Source organism: Microcaecilia unicolor, chromosome 8, assembly GCF_901765095.1.
Source record: "Microcaecilia unicolor chromosome 8, aMicUni1.1, whole genome shotgun sequence".
Classification (NCBI taxonomy): Eukaryota; Metazoa; Chordata; class Amphibia; order Gymnophiona; family Siphonopidae; genus Microcaecilia; species Microcaecilia unicolor.
Window position 1 is genome coordinate 9,580,724 of NC_044038.1, and position 22,439 is coordinate 9,603,162.

At 45.2% G+C, this 22,439-nt stretch overlaps 1 protein-coding gene across 1 annotated transcript in view; it reads left to right on the top strand.

The window, feature by feature from the left end:
- PEMT (phosphatidylethanolamine N-methyltransferase) overlaps window positions 1–22,439 on the top strand; it is a 163,478-nt gene that overhangs the window by 84,524 nt on the left and 56,515 nt on the right. Inside the window, 1 exon segment of the mRNA XM_030212849.1 lies at window positions 21,417–21,562. Within this exon segment, the coding sequence (XP_030068709.1) occupies window positions 21,417–21,562 (146 nt within the window).

Sequence of the window (22,439 nt, forward strand, 5' to 3'; positions counted from 1 at the left end):
GCTGGGCAGACTTATATGGTCTGTGCCAGAGCGGTGGTGGGAGGCGGGGATAGTGCTGGGCAGACTTATACGGTCTCTGCCAGAGCCGGTGGTGGGAGGCGGGGATAGTGCTGGGCAGACTTATATGGTCTCTGCCAGAGCCGGTGGTGGAGGCGGGGATAGTGCTGGGCAGACTTATACGGTCTCTGCCAGAGCCGGTGGTGGGAGGCGGGGATAGTGCTGGAGACTTATACGGTCTCTGCCAGAGCCGGTGGTGGGAGGCGGGGATAGTGCTGGGCAGACTTATATGGTCTGTGCCAGAGCCGGAGGCTGGACTGGTGGTTGGGAGGCGGGGATAGTGCTGGGTAGACTTATACGGTCTCTGCCAGAGCCGGGTTGGGAGGTGGGGCTGGTGGTTGGGAGGCGGGGATAGTGCTGGGCAGACTTATACGGTCTCTGCCAGAGCCGGTGGTGGGAGGCGGGGATAGTGCTGGGCAGACTTATACGGTCTCTGCCAGAGCCGGTGGTGGGAGGCGGGGATAGTGCTGGCAGACTTATACGGTCTCTGCCAGAGCCGGGTGGGGAGGCGGGGATAGTGCTGGGCAGACTTATATGGTCTGTGCCAGAGCCGGAGGCTGGACTGGTGGTTGGGAGGCGGGGATAGTGCTGGGTAGACTTTATGGTCTGTGCCAGAGCCGGAGGCTGGACTGGTGGTTGGGAGGCGGGGATAGTGCTGGCAGACTTATATGGTTTGTGCCCTGAAGAGCACAGGTACAAATCAAAATAGGGTATACACAAAAAGTAGCACACATGAGTTGTCTTGTTGGGCAGACTGGATGGACCGTGCAGGTCTTTTTCTGCCGTCATCTACTATGTTACTATGTTAGTCTGCTGTTCTTGTGTGACGTTCTTTTTGTGAGCGGATTATATAGCCTGTCCTGTTCGTCTGATGCGCTCAGTAAGGTCATCCCATGATGAAGTGCTCTGACCCAGTAAACCGAAGTGCGAAGGCTGAATAGCAAACAAGAAGGAACTCGGCAGAGCAACAAACCCAAACTCTCTCAAAGAGCATGACTGACTAATCTTGAATTTATAGGGTCACCGATTATATCATAAAAATATTTGGCTGATAATTAAAACAGAAGAAAGTAAAGGGGGTATGTGGCAGACCCTTCCTCACCTCCTTCCTTCTGCCACCCCAAACCAGTCCCTGAAGCAGTCTCGGGGCTGCAGTCTGTGTACCTGCTGTCGGCTCTGCTGGTCCCCTGTCCCCTCTGACGTCGTTCCTGTTCCGGGGCAGCGACAACAGAGCTGACGGGTCACGTGTGGAGACTACAGCCCGAAGACTTCCGTAGCTGCTCTGGTGAAGCAGCAGCAGCAGCCGAGGGGAACGAAGATGTAAGGGTTGACACAGGAGGGGAGAGAGAGGGGAGACTCTGGGTGGAAGGAAAGAAGGGAGATGCTGGATGGAAGGGGGGAAGAGGTTAAAGTTAGTGAAAGTCTGGGGAATAAGAGGAATTGAGGTGCGGTAGTTTAGGTGTGGGTTTTTTGGCGGGTACGGATCCATTTTTCAGTGCGCCTGTAAAAAAAAAAAAAAAAAAGGCCTTTTTTAAAACAATTTTTGCCGAAAATGGATGTGCGGCAAAAACCAAAATTGCCGCGCGTCCATTTTGGGTCTGTGACCTTACCGCCAGCCCCTGACCTAGCGGTAAAGTCTCACAAACGGTAACCGGGCGGCAATGACCTACGCTCGCCAAATGCCACTTGGCGTGCGTCTGAAAATAAAAATTATTTTTGGGCCGCGTGCCAAAAAACGAAATTACCGCAAGAGCCACATGGTAACTCCCATTTTGGCGCATGTTGGGCACGCGCAGAGCCTTACGCGGCTTAGTAAAAGGACCCCCTGAATTAGTTCCAGACCAAAGGGAGAAAAGAAATCCAATAAAGCTGAAAGGAATGTTGTGTGATAGCACAAGGATCTCGGGTTGATTTATAACGTTTACCTTATTTCATGCTGTTACAGCGCTTTGGTTTCAGTTTTCCCTGCTATTCTTTGCTGATCCTTACTGTTGGTAACTTGTGCTAGATTGTTGCATCTTCTTCTGTCACTAGGCTTTTATATACGTTTCCCGTTTAAGTTCTCTTGTACTACAGGCTTCTGTCAGACAGATGTTTTCTCTCCTGTGAAATCATTTTCTCCCGTGATAACTTTTTTTCAGTAAATTCTAGATTTTACTCTTCGTTTATGGTTGTTTTCTTTGTTTTCCCCCTACTACTCTGCCACTTGTTACATAAGCATTGCCATACTGGGACAGACCAAAGGTCCATCAAGCCCAGCATCCTGTTTCCAACAGCGGCCAATCCAGGTCACAAGTACCTGGCAGAAACCCAAAGAGTAGCAACATTCCATGTAGAACCCCAAAGAGTAGCAAGATTCTAGAATTCTAAAGAATAACAAGATTCCATGCAGAATTTCAAAGTGCAGCAACATTCCATTTAGAACCCCAAAGAGTAGCAAGATTCTAGAATTCTAAAGAATAACAAGATTCCATGCAGAATTTCAAAGTGTAGCAACATTCCGTGTAGAACCCAAAAGAGCAGCAACATTCCATTCAGAATCCAAGTACACAAGTACTTAAGCATTGCCATACTGGGACAGACCAAAGGTCCATCAAGCCCAGTATCCTGTTTCCAACAGTGGCCAATCCAGGTTGCAAGTACCTGGCAGAAACCCAAAGAGTAGCAACATTCCATGTAGAACCACAAAGAGTAGCAAGATTCTAGAATTGTAAAGAATAACAAGATTCCATGCAGAATTTCAAAGTGTAGCAACATTCCATGTAGAACCCCAAAGAGTAGCAAGATTCCATTCAGAATCCCAAGTACATAAGTGTTGCCATACTGGGACAGACCAAAGTCCATCAAGCCCAGTATCCTGTTTCCAACAGTGGCCAATCCAGGTTGCAAGTACCTGGCAGAAACCCAAAGAGTAGCAACATTCCATGTAGAACCCTAAAGAGTAGCAAGATTCTAGAATTGTAAAGAATAACAAGATTCCATGCAGAATTTCAAAGTGTAGCAACATTCCATGTAGAACCCAAAGGAGCAGCAACATTCCATTCAGAATCCAAGTACACAAGTACTTAAGCATTGCCATACTGGGACAGACCAAAGGTCCATCAAGCCCAGCATCCTGTTTCCAACAGTGGCCAATCCAGGTCACAAGTACCCCAAAAAGTACAAAACATTTTATGCTGCTTATCCCAGAAATAAGCAGCGGATTTTTCCCAAGTCCATTTTAATAACGATCTATGGACTTTTCCTTTAGGAAGCCGTCCAAACCTTTTTTAAAACCCCACTAAGCTAACCGCCTTTACCACATTCTCTGGCAACGCATTCCAGAGTTTAAGTACACGTTGAGTGAAGAAAGATTTTCTCTGATTCATAAATTTAAATTTACTACATTGTAGCTTCATTGTAGCAGTCGGCCTTTTGAGTGGAGGAGTGGCCTAGTGGTTAGGGTGGTGGACTTTGGTCCTGGGGAACTGAGGAACTGAGTTCAATTCCCGGCAGAGGCAGCTCCTTGTGACTCTGGGCAAGTCACTTAACCCTCCATTGCCCCATGTAAGCCGCATTGAGCCTGCCATGAGTGGGAAAGTGCAGGGTACAAATGTAACAAAAATAAAATAGATACTATTGGAGGTTCTACACGGAATGTTGCTACTATTGGAGATTCTACATGGAATGTTGCTATTCCACTAGCAACATTCCATGTAGAAGGCTGCGCAGGCTTCTGTTTCTGTGAGTCTGACGTCCTGCACTTACGTGCAGGACGTCAGACTCACAGAAGCAGAAGCAGAAGCCTGCGCGGCCACATTGGTGATCTGCAAGGGCCGACTTCTACATGGAATGTTGCTAGTGGAATAGCAACATTCCATGTAGAATCTCAAATAGTAGCAACAGTGGAGGAGTGGCCTAGTGGTTAGGGTGGTGGACTTTGGTCCTGGGGAACTGAGGAACTGAGTTTGATTCCCACCTCAGGCACAGGCAGCTCCTTGTGACTCTGGGCAAGTCACTTAACCCTCCATTGCCCCTTGTAAGCCGCATTGAGCCTGCCATGAGTGGGAAAGTGCAGGGTACAAATATAACAAAAATAAATAAAAAAATAAAACAGCTTTATCTGTGGTAACCACAAGAACTGGGTGAGGGGTAGTGGGATGGTCGTTGAATCTGAGCAGCTTCCCTCCTCCCCCCATGCCCAGACCCCCTATGCCCCACAGTGGAGGAGTAGCCTAAAATAGTGCAGTGTCCTGAGAACCAGGGGAACCGGGTTCGATTCCCACGGCAGCTCCTCGTCACTGGGCAAAGTCAATTAACCCTCCATTGCTCCAGACACAAAATAAGTACATGTATATAATATGGAAACCACTTTGATTGTAACCACAGAAAGGTGGTATATCAAGTCCCCATCCCTTTTCCCTAAGAAACAGTCAATCAGTATAACTAGAAGCACAATCTCTGGCTCTGGCAGTGAGCTGAATGCCTAACTTATTAATTTAATGCACCATATGAATTGGGGCTATACCCAAGGCCCAGCTGCATCTTATCCTGTGTATAAGTAACGGAGGTTCTGGGGGGAATAATGTCCTTTAGAACCTTAATTTCTGGGTCCTCACATACCACACCATTGTAAAAATGAAACTCTGTCGGCACCGGAAATCACAACTCGCTACAACTGTGGAGCTCAGAATACTAAATGCTGAATGCTGCATCCGTGTTGCCATAGCGATTCATCTGTTCTCTCTGAGCAGAAACAGGTAGAAAGCGCACCCCTTTGCCTCCCCTGTATTGGGGGCGTTTGAGTCTATATAGGTGGCTAGTTCAATGGCAGAGAATTAAACCCCTTCTCAGTGACTTTAAACATTTTTGCAAGTTTAATACGCAGCCGGCTTCTCCTACATAAGCGCACAACTATGGAATGGGCTCCCAAAAGCTGTGAAAACAATCCACGACCACTTGAACTTCAGGAAATCATTAAAAACCTACCTCTTCAAAAAGGCCTACCCCCAACGACCCCCACGTAACCCTCTTCACCTATCAACACAGCATGACTATGATCGCACAGGATAACACGCAATCTTCATCCATTCCGACCCTCCAGTTATACCTCATACGATCACTATACAACTTTGTATTTGTTATCCACCGACTGGGCAAACGCCTCTGACGGTACTATGTAAGCCACATTGAGCCTGCAAATAGGTGGGAAAATGTGGGGTACAAATGCAACAAAAAAATTAAATAAATAAGCAATTTCTGCACTGGACCTAACTCCTTGAAAAAACATCCTTGGAAAGGGGCAGAAGCGTTCCAAGAGGCATTTCTCAGTGCTTAATACACCGGAGAGCACTTGGCGTCTCCAGGTTCAGGTTCACGGTATTTGATGCACCGCCAATGTACTGAAAATCGAAGCAGTTTACAATGTTCATGAAAAAATGGGGGTGTTAAGCAAAGCAAGAAAAAACGTTGAACATTTATCAATTCAGTTCAATTCTTGTATACCGCTAATATCCCCTTTCCTGGGTTCAGTGCGGTTTACGTTCTAGGTGAGACAAAGGCAGATAGTGTTAGTGTGAGATATGAGAAACATTAGAGACCATTGGTGTAATGCATGAGACTAAAAACATTTAAAGGAAAGGATAATGGATGATACTAGGAAGCAGAAATCATGGTGGATTATTATGAAGCAGTCTTTGGGAAGAGAGAGATTTTTAGCCTCTTCCTGAAGCTGAGGTAGCTGTTTTCTGTTCTGGTGGGAATAGGTAGAGAGTTCCATATTTTGACTCCAAGTAAGGGGAACAGAGAGCTGGAAGTCTTCTGATTTTTTTTTAATTGTCTTTTCCAATGGCGATGCTAACATTAGTTTCAGTCTGTTAGACTGGAAGCGGTCTTAGCAGTTCAGAGGTGAAGCCCTGTAAGGTTTGAAAAACTAAACGAGCAGCTTTGAACCGGCCGCCTCCCCCCACCGCCTCCCCCTACCGCCACTTTGCCCCCCCCCCCGGCTGCCGCAACTGCAACCCCCCCCCCCCCCGCCGCTGCCATCGCATCAGGTACCTTGTTTGCTGGCGAGGGTCCCCAATCCCCGCTAGCCAAAGAGTCTTCTTCAGCGCCGGTCAACTCCGGCGCCTTTGTTGTGTGATCATCTGTTTCTGACGCCTTACGTCCTGCACAAGGTACCAGATGGTGGCGGGGGGTGAAATGTAGAGGGGGCCAGGGCGTAATCTGTGGGGGCCCACGCCCCCGTGGCCCCACGTAGCTACGCCCCTGGGTTGAACAGGATGGATGAGAGGGAAGATCCTTACGGGACCCTGCAGTTAGAAAGTTGGTTGTTTTGCTCGACAGATGGCTTCAATTTGATGGTGAAGAAACTGCAGCTTCTCAAATCCTAGAGCCTTCTGAACTCCACAGAGTTCGACCTTATTAATAGGGGAGTATCCCACATTTCTCATTTGCACTTTGTTTAGGATTCTGTGAACAGGCACTGTCCCAGCTTCCTTGGTGGGGGGGTTGGGGGGAGTCAAGGAATTGGAAGATATCCTATGTTTTTGCCCTGGAATCTTCCTGCATCTCTAAAGGGAATGGGACAGCCTTAGCCATGTCCCTAATAAAGTCTGTGAAAAAAAGGTCCTTTAAGGAGAGGGATCTGATAGGGGACAAATGGACCACCTCTGAGAAGCCCCATGGCTTTTTCATATACTCAGGAACACACTTATTCAGACTCATAAAAAGTATTTGGTGGGAAACATCTGTGCCTGCCTGCTTTGAATGACTGATCTCTCTAAGACTTAGGGTTACAATGTTTTGTCCCCCAAAAAGGAGGACACATGCCCCGCCCCCTCTCTCCCCCCCCCCCCCCCGTCACCCCCCTCCCCTTACCTTACTACTGCCCTGGTGGTCTAGTGACCTCTTCGGGGCAGGAAAGAGCCCCCTCTTTCCTGCCCGGAGCGCTGCCCTGCATGCATCCTTCCTGTTGGTGATCCTCAGCGCCGATTCAAAATGGCCACCGAGAGTTGAAGTGACCTCGCAAGACTTCAACTCTCGGTAGCCATTTTGAATCAGCGCCGAGGATCAGCAACAGGAAGGATGCATGCAGGGCAGCGCTCCGGGCAGGAAAGAGGGGGCTCTTTCCTGCCCCGAAGGCGGAAGAGGTCATTAAACCACCAGGGCACTAGTAAGTAAGGGGAGAGTAGGCTACCAATCTGCCCATTTGTCCGGATTTCTGGACAAACGGGCAGGCTGGTGGGCGGGCCGTCTACCCACCAGCCTGCCTGTTTGTCCAGAAATCCGGACAAACGAGCAGATTGGCAAAACCTGGCCGGTTGCCCGGACATGCCCTCAAAAAGAGGACATGTCCAGGTAAATCCGGACATATGGTAACCCTAGGTGAAGAGGAAGGCCATTCCAAAGAGTGGAGACAACTATGCTGAAGCAAGTCGATCTAGTAGAATCGTAAACTGTTCTGAAGGAAGGTATAGTTAACAGGTGGTGGTGTTGCAAGGAATGAAGTACTCTAGTAGGGAGGATAGAGTACAAAAAAAAACTGGCTAGGAAGGCAGGAAGACCAGAAGAGTGGATTTGGTAACACACGACAAGGAAATAGGAAGCCAATGTTCAGTGAGGAATTGTGCTGTGACATGATCACATTTCCAAAGACCATAGAGAAGTCTGATAACTGTATTTTGTGTAACACGATCATATTTCTGGAGACCATGGAGAAGTTTGATAGCTGTATTTTGTACAAGCTGCAGGTAAGGAGGTGAATAGGCGTATCAGTTTCCAACATCACAAATACCACTAAATCTACACGATCATACCTAAACCTCCACTACCCAAGCAACAAAGGACTCAAATATAAATCCACCTATGCATCCAGCTTTTCCTACTTAAGCGCACAACTATGGAACGCACTGCCAAAAATAGTAAAAACTATGCCAGACCACCTTAATTTCCAGAAATCACTAAAAACGGTCCTGTTCAAAAGAGCATATCCCACCGACCCAACGTAAAAATACATGGACACCTGCGACACAATGCAACCAAAGAACGTAATGGACATTACCTGACTCTTCCTCCCCCCCCCCTTCTCTAAGTTCCCCCAACTACACCTACCTTACATGTACCTTATCTACCACAACATCACCTTGTATTCATTCGTACCATGTATTTGTTCAGACCGGAATCTCAACCCCCCTTCCCGCCGTCAACCCGCCATCGCCGTCTGCTACCTTTACATGTACATGTAACGTTGTACGTGCAGGACGTCAGACTCAGAAACCAAACAAAGGAAGAAGACTTCGGCTGGCAGGGGTTGGGGTCCCCCACCAGCAAAGGTAGGCGACGGCAGGCGGGGGGGGGGGGGGGACTGAAAAGAGAGTGTGTGGTTCTGATCACTGTGTAGCTATCGTCACTTCCCACTATCTTAATGACGCTGTAATACCTGGGCATCACCATCGGCATATTTCCTTTTATTTTGCTGTCACAATTTCAAGCATTAACAAAGTGTAAAGTGGAAGTCAAGAGCTCCTGCCCTTCAAGAAAAGCTAGAAAACAAGTTCGAACTTGTATCTTAATTTGTCATCTATTTATCATCATTATTCCCAAGTCAAGAATAAGTCCTATAATCCGAGCTAAGCCTAATTTTGAGTGATTACACTACCCTACCATGAAAACAACGTGACGTTTCTTCAGTGCTACATAGTCTAATCTTCTGGCATTTTCTCTGCCAACTTTCACAGACGCCTCGGAAACAACAAAGAGGGAGAAAAGCCTAGTTTGCAATTGCCTACTGCTCTAAATATTATGTAACCAGTTGCTCTCAGAGAAGTGAAGCCATTTATCAATGAAAAGAAGCTGTGAAGAAAATGAGTGAGATCACCGCTGAATGAAAAAAAATCTTTATTTACGAACATGTTACAGTCAAGCTGCTGATTACAGAGCTGCCTCGTCAATCAGTTGTCGGACATTAACAGTTTGGTAACCTAGTTTAAAGGAAACTTTCATTGTAATACTTTTTTTCCCCCGTTGCCTCGCTTGCCGCTTTTAATGGCCTCATCTGTCAAGGATATTTTTTTTCTTCCACAAGACACAGAACAGGAGCAAAGTATTAAGTAAATGGGGTCTGTTTCACACAGATTTTATGACCAGAGAGGGCCTTTGAATAGCTGGCCTGGAAAATTGTGCCAAGGGTCGGAGGAGCTGGATTTTCATATGCCTGATCATAATGAGCACATATCAAGGTTGGAAATTCAAGTAAACACCTATTGTGAAGCTATTTCATAAAGTCGAGAAGAGAGTAGAGGATGAAACGAATGACGATCAGCCGTGGTGATGAGGCCTTCAAATTTTATTAAAAGCAGAAGTGCGATGGGACCCGACAAGGGCCCTGTTTCGGTGGGCACAACCACCTGTCTCAGAGGTCATGAGTATAACTGTTTAAATAAACATAAAAATCAGTCTAACGAAAAGGACATTTCCATTTGAAATACCCAGGGATATGTTCCACATTACCCATCACCTTAAAGATGCACACTGGCTCCCAATTATCCTAACCTATCAGATATTACTACTAGTTTCCAAAACCTTGATGTGTGGCGAGCCTCTCTACCTTTTACGTCTTCTCATGCTTTACAGCCCAGCTCGATCTCTCAGATCGGTGCAACAGAGCCAACAAGTTGTGTGAAATAGTTCACCAACACACGAGATATGCAGTTTTCTCTGTCCTGGTCTCCCTTCATGTGTAGACCTCTTTGGATAAGTTTAAGACTGATCTCATTTGTTCATAGATGCTTTTTACCAGCAAACCCTGAGGTGTGAGTCCTGGAGGCATTTGGAGGCACTCCTGTTCTCTTTCCCCGCCCGCTGTCCTCTCTGATATTGCAGTTCCTCTCCTCCCACCTCTATGCTATTCATGTCATGTCGTCTTGTTGCTTTTTAGTTAACTCTTTTTTTTTTTCTGTTTTAGACTGTAAGCTCTTCTGAAGGACTCCTATACAGTGGAATGTAAAACCTTAATAAACTTGGTATTGCCTCAAGCTATTGTTTCCAAGTTAGCTCGTGCTGATAGTCTATCTCAATCTCCTCCTGTGGCTAGTGGAGTGCTTAGACCAGCAATTGTGACGCTGGAGTCACTATGGGATATGGTTTACAATATTCAAACCTCTATGCAAACTACTTTAAAGCAGAATTCTTCTGATATTGAAGTTCTTTCTGAGGCTGCCCTGCTTCAAGCCCAAGTGACTGCACAGCAAACCCAGAAATTTGAACATGTGGATATCAAAATTCAAGAAATGGGATCTATAGAAACAGCTCTGGTTAAAGACAATAATTTCCTACATAAACGACTTGAATACCTGGAAAATCAGACTAAAAGACTTAACCTTAGGTTTCTTAATTTTCCCAAATCGCCGTTAATTTCTCCTTTGGAGATGGTTAAACAATATTTGGTGGACATCCTGGGAATGGACAAGGACTCACTCCCTCCCATTACACGGGCTTATTACATCGGGAGTACTGGAGTGGTGGTGGGGAACCCCCCCGTAATAGGGGAGGGAATGAATCTTACCTCACTCCTAGAAAGCTCATTAGAAATAGTTACTCAGAGGTTAACTCTGCTTGCCACTTTCGCGTTGGAGCCTGATAGGAATGCCGTACTACGGCTTTCGTTGAGACACTTAGAAAATCTGTTTTTGGGCTCAAAGGTCCGTATCTTTCCAGATCTCTCACGGCCTACACAGATGAGACGAAGGGCCTTTTTGGAACTTCGCCCCAGGGTGGTGGCATTGGGAGCAAATTTTGTCTTGCGATTTCCTTGTTTTTGTAATGTGGTGCTTGAGGGTAAACATTTTCAGTTTGTAGATCCAAAACAGTTGAAAGAGTTTATTGATGCAAGAGTTGATGTGAATATAGTAAACCTTCCCTAATTTAGCAGGCTGGGGTCTGAACCAGAGGAAGCATCTATTGATTATTAATTTTTGTATTTTTTTTCTTTTTTAATTTCCTTAATCTTGGAATCAAATTTCTTTAACTTGTGGACAAACGGGCTGTAAAGATATATACTTATTATTTTTGTTTCCTAATGTTAAATAATGCCGATTGCATATTCACTTTAAGTGGTGATGTATTGGAAAATTTAAATAAATAATTAAAAAAAAAAAAACCTTAATAAACTTGGATGGTCTCCTACAGGTCCGCCAAGAGGGAGGTGAGGGGGGCCTGGCACCGGCAAAGCTTCCTGAGGCAAGCAGAACATTCTGCTCCCTCGGTCTTATCTCCTGCTCCTGTGTGTCGGGACTTGGGTGATTGGGTTAATGCGATAAACCTGGGTCCCAGCACACAGGGGCAGGAGAGAGACAGAGAGAGGAGCAGATGCAGGAAGGTAAGGGGGCAGGGGCGGCAATAGTGGCCCGAGTAGGGGGGGCGGTTGCAACGTCCCGAGTGGAGATCTGGTTGCAGCGGTGGCCCAAGGGGGAGGGGCGGCAGCTGTGACCTGACTGAGAGTGGGAGGGGCGTTAGCTGTGGCAGCCCTGCCCCAGGCCTGGCTCTGTCTCTCAGCAGCCCATCTTCCATGATGTTGCAGGAAATTAGCTATTTTCCTGTAGAATTTTTTTATTCCCCGTGGAATTGCTGCAGGAGCAACTGTCACTGGCTGTAGTCCTGTGTTTATTTGCCGGCTACCCACAGGTTGCGTTCCCCAGCTTCTCAGAAGGACTGCAGCAGCTTTGTGATTCCGGCTGCTTCCTCTTCCTCTGCTGCTAGGCCCAAAATGTGACACTTTGAACTACACAGTGCTGTGGTGTCCCATGTGGTTCAAATATCAGAAAATAATTATTTTATAACTACAATAAAAAAATAAATAATGTTAATATGCGCTTATTTCTGAATTAGCCATATAATTGATGCAGAAATGTTGAAGTTTTGCTGCAGAATTTGCCGACACTGGCTGCAGAATCTGCTTTCGAAGTACAGCAGGAAACCAGAGGCTGTGACGCAGTTTGCTTAGCCCTGCCATTGCATCTGCAGTCCTTAGCTAGAGGTCATGCAACAGAGCTCCTTCCCCATCCCTACAATTATGGGACTAAACTAGATGTCACCCTTGAGCACTGGGGCCGCCATGTTGGGAGGCTCATCTGTGGTGTGGATGAGAGCTGTAGTCTGAAGCACATCCAAGGATAGTGGTTATGGATAGTTACTCTGAGGTGTAATTCTGTAAGCAGCGCCTTGATTGTGGCGTGGTATATAGAACCCACTAAATCTGCTCCAGGGACTTGCATACGCTGTCATGGACCCGAGTATGACATCTGAGGCTGGCAATCAATATTTTGAATGATGTTTTTTGAGGATGGGAGGGGGTTGGGGAGTAAGGGGAGGTCATCCTCGATTCCCTCCAGTGGTCATCTGGTCATTTTGGGCACCTTTTTGTTCCTTATTCTCAATAATAACAGGTCCAGGTGAAAACGTCCAAGTTTTAGTCTAGGATGCCTCTCTGCTTTTTTCCATTATGGCTCAAAGACGTTACAAGACGTATGAGGAGAGACTTGCTGACCTGAACATGTATACTCTGGAGGAAAGGAGACACAGGGGTGATATGATACAGACGTTCAAATATTTGAAAGGTATTAATCCGCAAACGAGCCTTTTCCGGAGATGCGAAGGCGGTAGAACGAGAGGACATGAAATGAGATTGAAGGTGGGCAGACTCAAGAAAAATGTCAGGAAGTATTTCTTCACGGAGAGAGTGGTGGATGCTTTGAATGCTCTCCCGCGGGAGGTGATGGAAATGAAAACGGTAACGGAATTCAAACATGCGTGGGATAAACATAAAGGAATCCTGTTCAGAAGGAATGGATCCTCAGGAGCTTAGCCGAGATTGGGTGGCAGAGCCGGTGGTGGGAGGCGGGGCTGGTGGTTGGGAGGCGGGGATAGCGCTGGGCAGACTTATACGGTCTGTGCCAGAGCCGGTGGTGGGAGGCGGGGGCTGGTGGTTGGGAGGCGGGGATAGTGCTGGGCAGACTTATACAGTCTGTGTCCTGAAAAAGACAGGTACAAATCAAAGTAAGGTATACACAAAAAGTGGCACATATGAGTTTATCTTGTTGGGCAGACTGGATGGACCATGCAGGTCTTTTTCTGCCGTCATCTACTATGTAATACGCTTAGGTGCCGTGTTGATGATGAGTTCTGCCATTGGATGACTGTTGTCCTAGAAATGCTTGGGCAAAGTATCTCTTGTGGTCACATGGATTTCTAGATTTCTTTCACAGGGCAACTTAACTACTTTGCCACCAGGCTTGCAGAGTTTCTCCTCTCACAGCCTTCGCCCTTTCCGGCACTAACGTAGCTTCTTAGTATTCGCACAAGCTCTCATTAATAAAACATTGTTTTGTCTTTCAAAAGAGTTCTGCATTTGTAACCATCAGACAAAGTGGTTGTCGTGGATGGGTTTGCCTGAAAATGCAGCTTAGCAAATTCTCATTCAGGGCTTCCTTGGATGGAAAGAAATTGGATCATTTTCTTTTCTTGCAAGTAGGTGTCAGGAGGGGGGAAAAAAATCCCCTGATAAACTGGGTAAAGAATTACCTCACCAGGTCTGTAGGACACCAGACAGTTGTGTTTATTTCTACTGCTTGCGCATATTATATGCTGTGGATAATGCATTATCATGACAGGTTTCTTGGAAATTACTCTAGAAATTTCCATAGCAATCTGTGGAGCGAACACAGCACAACGACATCGCCAACTAGAGTAAGCACATTGGGTAATGTATTATCTTCTAGAAAGCTGAAGGGTGCGTTGCAGTACCAAATTCCACGTGAAGCCTCTGGCGTTGCCAGGTACCAGTAATTCTGCCGGAATTCTTGCTGTCTAGGCCAGAGGTATATTGGCTGACAACGCTATTTGACACTGATAAATTGAGACTAATGTTAATAACCACTTTTAGATAATGGATGGTGGGGCATCTTTAAAACATTTTTCCACATCTTGCTGGGTCCAATTGGGACTATTCATAAGGGCCAAAAATGTGCTATTAATGAGAAATAGGCTTGCTGTTGTGATAGGAAGTTGGCTGCAGTGCGATATTATGGCATCTGCCTTTTGATGTCATGGCAGAAAGATAAATTCACACCCAAGCGTAATTACAGACATTACGAAGATCAAGCAAAGGAAATGGACGTTTTTCTTTTTATCATGTCTGTTTTGCAGTGAGACTGAGGACGTAAGTTTTTCTGTAAGGCTAGACGCCAGGAAAACAAGTAGCAGATGGGCAGGCATCATTAAAATATTACACATAGCAAAAAAAAACCAGATGCTCGATTTCACATGGATCAGGTTAGGAAGGAGCAAGAGAAGACAACCGAGAATGAGAAATATTCTCAGCAGTGTAAAATATCCTCCCATACCATTGGATTGCGTCACATAGCTTCTGAAATTATTTTATCTGCTGAACTCAAGTGTCGGGGGAAGATGTTTGTAAATGGCAACACAGTGTGGCACAGAAGAGCAGTGATTTCATATTTTATTTTTTTATTTTTTGTTACATTTGTACCCCGCACTTTCCCACTCATGGCAGGCTCAATGCGGCGGGCAATGGAGGGTTAAGTGACTTGCCCAGAGTCACAAAGAGCTGCCTGTGCCGGGAATCGAACTCAGTTCCTCAGGACCAAAGTCCACCACCCTAACCACTAGGCCACTCCTCCACTGTTGCTACTATTTGAGATTCTACATGGAATGTTGCTATTCCACTAGAAGTCGGCCCTTGCAGATCACCAATGTGGCCGCGCAGGCTTCTACATGGAATGTTGCTAGTGGAATAGCAACATTCCATGTAGAATCTCCAATAGTATCTATTTTATTTTTGTTACATTTGTACCCCGCGCTTTCCCACTCATGGCAGGCTCAATGCAGCTTACATGGAGCAATGGAGGGTTAAGTGGCTTGCCCAGAGTCACAAGGAGCTGCCTGTGCCTGAAGTGGGAATCAAACTCAGTTCCCCAGGACCAAAGTCCACCACCCTAACCACTAGGCCACTCCTCCACTGTTGCTACTATTTGAGATTCTACATGGAATGTTGCTATTCCACTAGCAACATTCCATGTAGAAGTCGGCCCTTGCAGATCACCAATGTGGCCGCGCAGGCTTCTACATGGAATGTTGCTAGTGGAATAGCAACATTTCATGTAGAATCTCCAATAGTAGCAACATTCCATGTAGAATCTCCAATAGTATCTATTTTATTTTTGTTACATTTGTACCCTGCGCTTTCCCACTCATGGCAGGCTCAATGCGGCGGGCAATGGAGGGTTAAGTGACTTGCCCAGAGTCTCAAGGAGCTGCCTGTGCCGGGAATCGAACTCAGTTCCTCAGTTCCCCAGGACCAAAGTCCACCACCCTAACCACTAGGCCACTCCTCCACTCCTAGCTCCATCAAGCTGCCACAGCAAACCCATCAATAGAAACATAGAAACATGATGGCAGATAAAGGCCAAATGGCCCATCCAGTTTGCCCATCTTCTGTAACCCTTAACACTTCCTTTTCCTAAGCGATCCCACATGCTTATCCCATGCCTCTTAAAATTCTGACACAGTCCTCGACTCCACAACCTCCACCGGGAGGCCATTCCACACCTCCACCACCCTTTCTGTGAAATAATACTTCCTTAGATTACTCCGAAGCCTATTTATTCTCTCTCAACTTCATCGTATGCCCCTCGTCAATACCAATATCAATACCACGTCACTAAGCAAAGCATATCGTATGATCATCTTGCCACCATTTTAATTTCATAGTCCGTTCCAAAACAAAAAAAGGGGGGGGGGGGAGGGTGGTACCTGTGCTGTGAAGAAGAGACTGTGTATGGAATAATTTGCCCAGTATGAACTCCTCCTGTCCTTTGCACTTGGTGTGCTGAGCAAAGATTATTTTCCAGCCCTGCCTTGGCGATGAGCTGAAACTAGAAACGTGGGAGATTTTGCATCGTTCCCGTTCACAAAAGAAGCGAAAGAGACACAGCGTTCAGATTCCCCTCTTGAAGAAGTTAGTGTGGGCTATACACTTTTTTAAAATAAAGAAATGATCTACAATTCTAGGCAGGTTACAATTCTCACACATAAATAAGTTACATGGATTTTTAAAAAAACATGTAAAAAGTTTTACTTAAAACAATTTATTGATCAGAAAAAGTTGTCATGAAATTGTTTGGAGAAGTCTAGTATTGGTTCCAGGGATAAGATGGATAATTATATAGTGGATATACCGTTAAGCCTTTCTTTGTTGTTGTTTTTTTTCTTTAGTATTACGAATCTCTCCTAAGTATAATTAACCGACCCTCCTCCTTTTGGTGGTCTAAGACAAGATATATACATTTTTTTTCTTATTATAATATTCAGTATATATTCTTATATAAAAGTTTTCTTTCTGATTTTCCTACTCAAGTTTTTGATGCTTGTAATGTGATTAAAATTCATAAATAAAAGAATAAAAAAAAAAAAAACATGTAAAAAGGATAAAAACAAAACTAGAAAAAAGAACAAACAAAGTCTCCCTTAAAGGTATTTTCTGAACATCAGAGTATGAGTTATTCTTGGCTATTTCAGGACATTTCATAAAGGGGAACCTACTTCTGAGAAAATCTAAGCATGAATGTCGGCAAAGTCCACTATTTGGAGGGGATATCCAACAGATTCTGTTGTGATGATCACAGTAGGAGAAGAAGTCGGCGTATTTTTAACGCTGTACAGAATTCATAAAGGTGCTTCGTTACATAAGGCTTTACGGACAAAATCCAGTATTTTTAAATTTAACTCTTCATTGAACTGGAAGCCAGTGTAAAGAAGACAAAATTGATTCTGCTGAACACCAGGCCGTGACATTTTGAACCACCTCCAGTGCAAATAAATTGCATTGCATTGATTACAGTAATCTAAACTCGCAATCACTGACAATCGAATCAGTTTTGGAAATAAATTAAGGTAATGGTTTCAACCAACAGTGCAATATGGAACTTGAAAAGGTATTTTGTATAATAGTTTTTGGCTGTGGATGCATTGAAAGACTAAGGTCTACAACACCCAAGATTTCAACGCTGTAAAGGTAGACCATTCACCAGTGTATAATTGAGATTGAATGTTTATCAATTTTTTCTAACTTCTGATTGTCACGTCTGTGGCCGTGACCACCCTCAGACTTACCTTATTCCTGGGGGTCAGCTTCCTAGCTGGCTCCTGTTTCTTCGGTCTGTCCTTTCTGAGCTAGCTCTGGCTCTCTGTGCTGGCTGCATCCAGCAGCATGACACTAATTGCCTCACTATACTGCACCTGTGGGTGTTGCCTGGGTTAGCTCTCTCTCTCTCTGTGTGCTGGCTGCTTCCAGCATGACTCTAATTGCTTCACTACACTACACCTGGGGGTGGGAAGCCTCTCTGTGTTTCACTGTGCTTTCTGCCTGCTCTGTGGTTTGTGCTTAGAGATTGCTGCAGCTGTGCCTTTGGTGTTGAAGGGCTTTATTAAGCACTTAGAGACTGCAGCCTTTGCCTTTGCGTTGCCAATGCCTCCGCAGTGCCTTAGGTCCCGAGGTTAGTGTGCTGTTTGCACAGTTAGCTTTCCTTGTCTTTTCTTGTGGGCTTCCAGCTCTTCTGCTTTGCGAGTTACTATCATCTGTGGGCCTTGCCTTCTGGCTCAGGGTATTATTGCTCTGTGGGCTTCCAGCTCTTCTGTGTCTATTGCGCTGTGGGCTTCCAGCCCTTCTGTGTCTATTGCTCTGAGGGCCTCCAGTCTATCTGCGTATATCCCTTTTACCTGGGGGTTTCCAGCCTTTCTGGGTGTATCTCTCTGACCTGTAGGCTTTCAGCCTTTCTGTGTATATTATTCTCTGTGGGCTTCTAGCCTTTCTGTTATCCCTGTGTAGTGGTGCTGCTCCCTGTCTGAGGTTGGTGAGCGGCTGATGCTGCAGCCATTTCTCTCCTTTCTATCTGTTAGCTACTGTAGCTCCAGTCTAACCCTTCCTCTGGCAAGCGTAGCTGTCATTCCCATTCCCTTGAGCTTAGCTTGTATGTAGCTCCTGTGTCCTCTTCCCTGCCTGTCTGCCTTGCTTTAGCCTAGGTACCTGGGAGCACCGCTGGATCCTGACTCCGGTTGTTCCTGTTGCTGGTTCCAGTTCTGGTTTTCCTGTAAGCCCTACCGGCTGCTCGAACCTGAGGGCTCAACCCTCGGGGAAAGGCAGCTAAGCGTAGGTGAAGCCTACTCCAGTGTGTTCCGGTCCGGTGCGTTCCAGTCCCGAGTGTTCCAGTGCAGGACTCCAGTCCGGGGTTCCAGTCCAGCCTTGTCTCTCCTCTGCTCCGAAGGTGATCTTGCCTTCCACTGCCGCTCCTCGGCCGTGGTCCAAGGACTCACGTACCCAGGGTTCCCGGGGAAGAAGCCTGGCAGAATGCCAAGGTCCTTGAGAAGACGACACTGATGAACCAAATTTTTATATTTTATTGATTCCAGTTGATATGCCTGCACCTCTCCCAATTTCTTTTCCACATTTTCCAATTTAAGTTGTTTTGCCTGAGAGTGCAGAGAAACCAAACCTCCCATTGGTCTGTCCAATTTCTTCATGACAAAGTGCTTCAGATTTCCAATTGCATGACATAACCAATTACTCCCTTCATCTTCCTCTCCCTCCATGGAAATGATCCAGCTTCAATTCCCTGAGCTAAAAGCTCTGATACAGGCACTCCACTCCGCAAAACAGTAACCTGCTTCTGCTTGATACCGCTTCCGTGACTTCCACATCAGCTGCAACTTGCTGAATCTCCAGTGGTGACCCAGTCCCAGGCTTCCCCTTATGCTTCTTCATTGATACTAGCTTCACAGAGCTCGCAGGGCAGCATCCAACCCTTTTGACGCCATCTTGGATCGTACTCATGTCATTTATTTAACTTGATTACATGCCTTACCAGGTCGATGAGGTATTCAGAATGAGATCGAGCCCCTAGTCTCCAAAATTCAGTAACCATCTTGCTCCTAGACAAATCTTACAGTATAAATAACGAGATTTTGATGTTTTCTGCATGTTTCTATCATATTGTTATCCTTGATAGTGTCTTTGAGACAGTGAATTTTGAGTCTATAGAGGGTTTGTATTGGATTCATAAAGCTGTGTGCCACATGAGTACGGTCAGGCTAAGTCTTTAAGAGAACCAGCAAGAATGGTAGACTGCATTGTGTCTGCTAATTTCATACGGTTGGATCTGGAGAAACGGGAAGTGTGATTAGCTAAATGAATTGGTACAAGGGTGTCATGATGTTAATATGCAATAGGGTTATTTAATAAGTGTAGCATTCGCGAAGGTTTTCATGGACTATTTTCCAGCTGTCTGTGTCCTTGGCTCAGTCACTTGACTTGGTCACGACCGCAGTTATTAATATTCGGCAACCTATGTGACGCTGAAAAAGAATTAATGATTTCAGTACATCACTAGGACTGCTGCAGACTATTATTGCTTGTCCTGTAAAACTGCCTTGGGAAATTACTCATTTTATTGTGCAGCGAATCCTGAGACCCATCCGTCTTCTAAAGCCTAAGTTTTGAAAAAGTTAGGATTTTGGAGGCTAGAATTAAAAAAAAAAAAAACCCACTTCTGATGTCGCACAATGTCCTCCTTAATGGCACATGGCACAGAACGGTTTATTTTCAAGCCTGAAATCTATCAGCCTCGTTATTTATTTTTAAAAAAATAACAAAAAAAAACAGAAGTTCTGCTTCAGGAGATTGAAAACATTACTAGAGACAATGATATGCCCTTTTTAACTGTTGTCTACACTAAATACCTCACTGAGGCGTATTTTCAAAGCACCTCCCCCTCTCCTTTCCCTTCCATCCACATGGTGCACTTCCCCCTCCCCCCCCCCCCCCCCCCCCCCCCCACCAATCTTCACAGCACACTATCACCTTCTTCTCCCCTCCCCCCATGGCATTCTCTGACTTTGCTCTGCCCCCAGTGCCCTGTCGTACATTCACCTTTACTCTGTCCTTGTCCTGTTGCTGCCGGTTCCTGTAAGGAAGTCTGCACAGAATTCCCCCAGGAGTAAATGGTAATGAACGGAGAATGCATATACACAGGCACACACACATCATGTTACATTTTACAATGTCATTTATTACACAAAATCACAGTTGGCAGAGGGATAGAAAAACATGACCTAAATTATATTGGATTTGCAGAGTTCTTGTGCATGCACTCGGGTATTCTGTTATAGTTAGGACTTCTGGTTTTAGATGTAACCCGGGTCTCGCCCCTTTATTAGCTCAGGTCTGCAATAACCTGGACCCGAGTCACAGGGAAAACTTTATTTCTCTCAAATACTCTATTCTTTTCTCCACTCAGCTCGCCATTCATTCAGTCACAGGTTCCACTGTTCGAGCTTGGGAGTAGGTCCATGTTCCAGAATAGAGATCCTGGGATTTGGGAGTTCCAAAGAGAACTTTCGGGTACTGCTTCTCTCAGTCTGGGAGCCCCCGCTCTCCTCTCTTACCAAATGAACACACTGGTAGTTTTATCAAAACCAACACCAACTTTACAGGAACTTCTGCAACCAGCAGTCAACATTCCAACTCTTTATATACAGTTTTATTCAAGATCAGTTGTCGCACTCTTAACCTTTTTCTACTACTACTACTACTTATCATTTCTAAAGCGCTACTAGACATACGCAGCGCTGTACACTTGAACATGAAGAGACAGTCCCTGCTCAACAGAGCTTACAATCTAATCAGGACAGACAAACAGGACAAACAAGGGATAAGGACAAAGAGTAGCAAGATTCCGGAATCCCAAAGAGTAGCAAGATTCCGTGCAGAATCCCAAACAGTGGCAAGATTCCGGAATCCCAAAGACTACTACTACTTATCATTTCTAAAGCGCTACTAGACATACGCAGCGCTGTACACTTGAACATGAAGAGACAGTCCCTGCTCAACAGAGCTTACAATCTAATCAGGACAGACAAACAGGACAAACAAGGGATAAGGACAAAGAGTAGCAAGATTCCGTACAGAATCCCAAACAGTGGCAAGATTCCGGAATCCCAAAGACTACTACTACTTATCATTTCTATAGTGCTACTAGACGTACGCAGCGCTGTACACTTGAACATGAAGACACAGTCCCTACTCGACAGAGCTTACATCTAATTAGAACAGACAAACAGGACAAACTCTCTCAAACAATGAATATGTATGGGAAAGATATGAATACAACGGGACCAGGCCTCTCAAGGTAATTCACAGCTGTACATAACTTGTAAGTTTTTCAGCGTATGTCAGCCCATATGTCCCCTTCAATAACCTTGTGGCCTTCTCTGTACATTTTCTTAACATTTGGATGTCTCTCTTTGCACAGTTTTACAGAAGCTATGAAGAGTCAGCCAAAGTTGGAAGGGTTGGACTTCCCAGGTGTCTATTACACAGGGCTGATCATCCTGGCCACCGGTGCCTTGTTCGTCATCAGCAGCTTCTTAGCGCTTGGATTTGTTGGAACCTATCTAGGTAAGGATACAGCTGCCATCAGTGAAAACAGTTTAGAAGAAAAATGATACATTTAAAAAGTAAACGTTTGGATGTGCACTTTTAGATTTAATAACTTTTTTCAATCCCAAGTTCAAAGTAAGTTATATTTCAGGTACAATAGGGTAATTCTCTTCCCCAGAGAGCTTCAGTGTAAGAGTTAAAGAAGTGTGGTTACAAAAATTAAAGGGTTGGATATGTGTTTGCAAGGTGCTTAGATGGCGACTCTGGCTGCATCAACTAAGGCCGGTGCTGGGGTGGCTTGTACGCTCTGAGTCCCGCATATAGCGATCCAGTTTAGGATGGGCTGGAGAGAGCTTTGACAGAAACTCCAGTAATTCGGAACGCGAGGACAGTGCCGGGAAGACTTTTACAGTCTTTGTCCCGCAAATGACAAGATGAATTTTGATAGGCTGGATTCAACTTTTCTCTGTTTAAATCTTTTTATTGTTAGAGAATCGAACAAAAACTAGATAATTTAACCCCAGATTGGCACTGATCTTCCTATTTGCAAAAGTCGAATAAATTGCTAGGGACAGAAAAAAGGCTTGATGACATCAACTTCTTCAATCTTATTATGTAAACAATTATCCCACACCCTACTTCAGTAGTTGGAACACAAGGACAGAGCCTGGTGGGCTTCTATAGTCTGACCCAGAAACACCAAAGAAAGACCATGATCAAGTATATAATATCATGTTCATTGTTGATTTAAATCTTGAATTGATAATGAATGTTGACTGTTGAGTTGACTGGATGGACCATTCAGGTCTTTATCTGACGTCACTTACTATGTTAGCCAACTTTAGAGGTTAATAAATAAAATAAAACCAAACAAATGTATAAGGTGATGACCTTC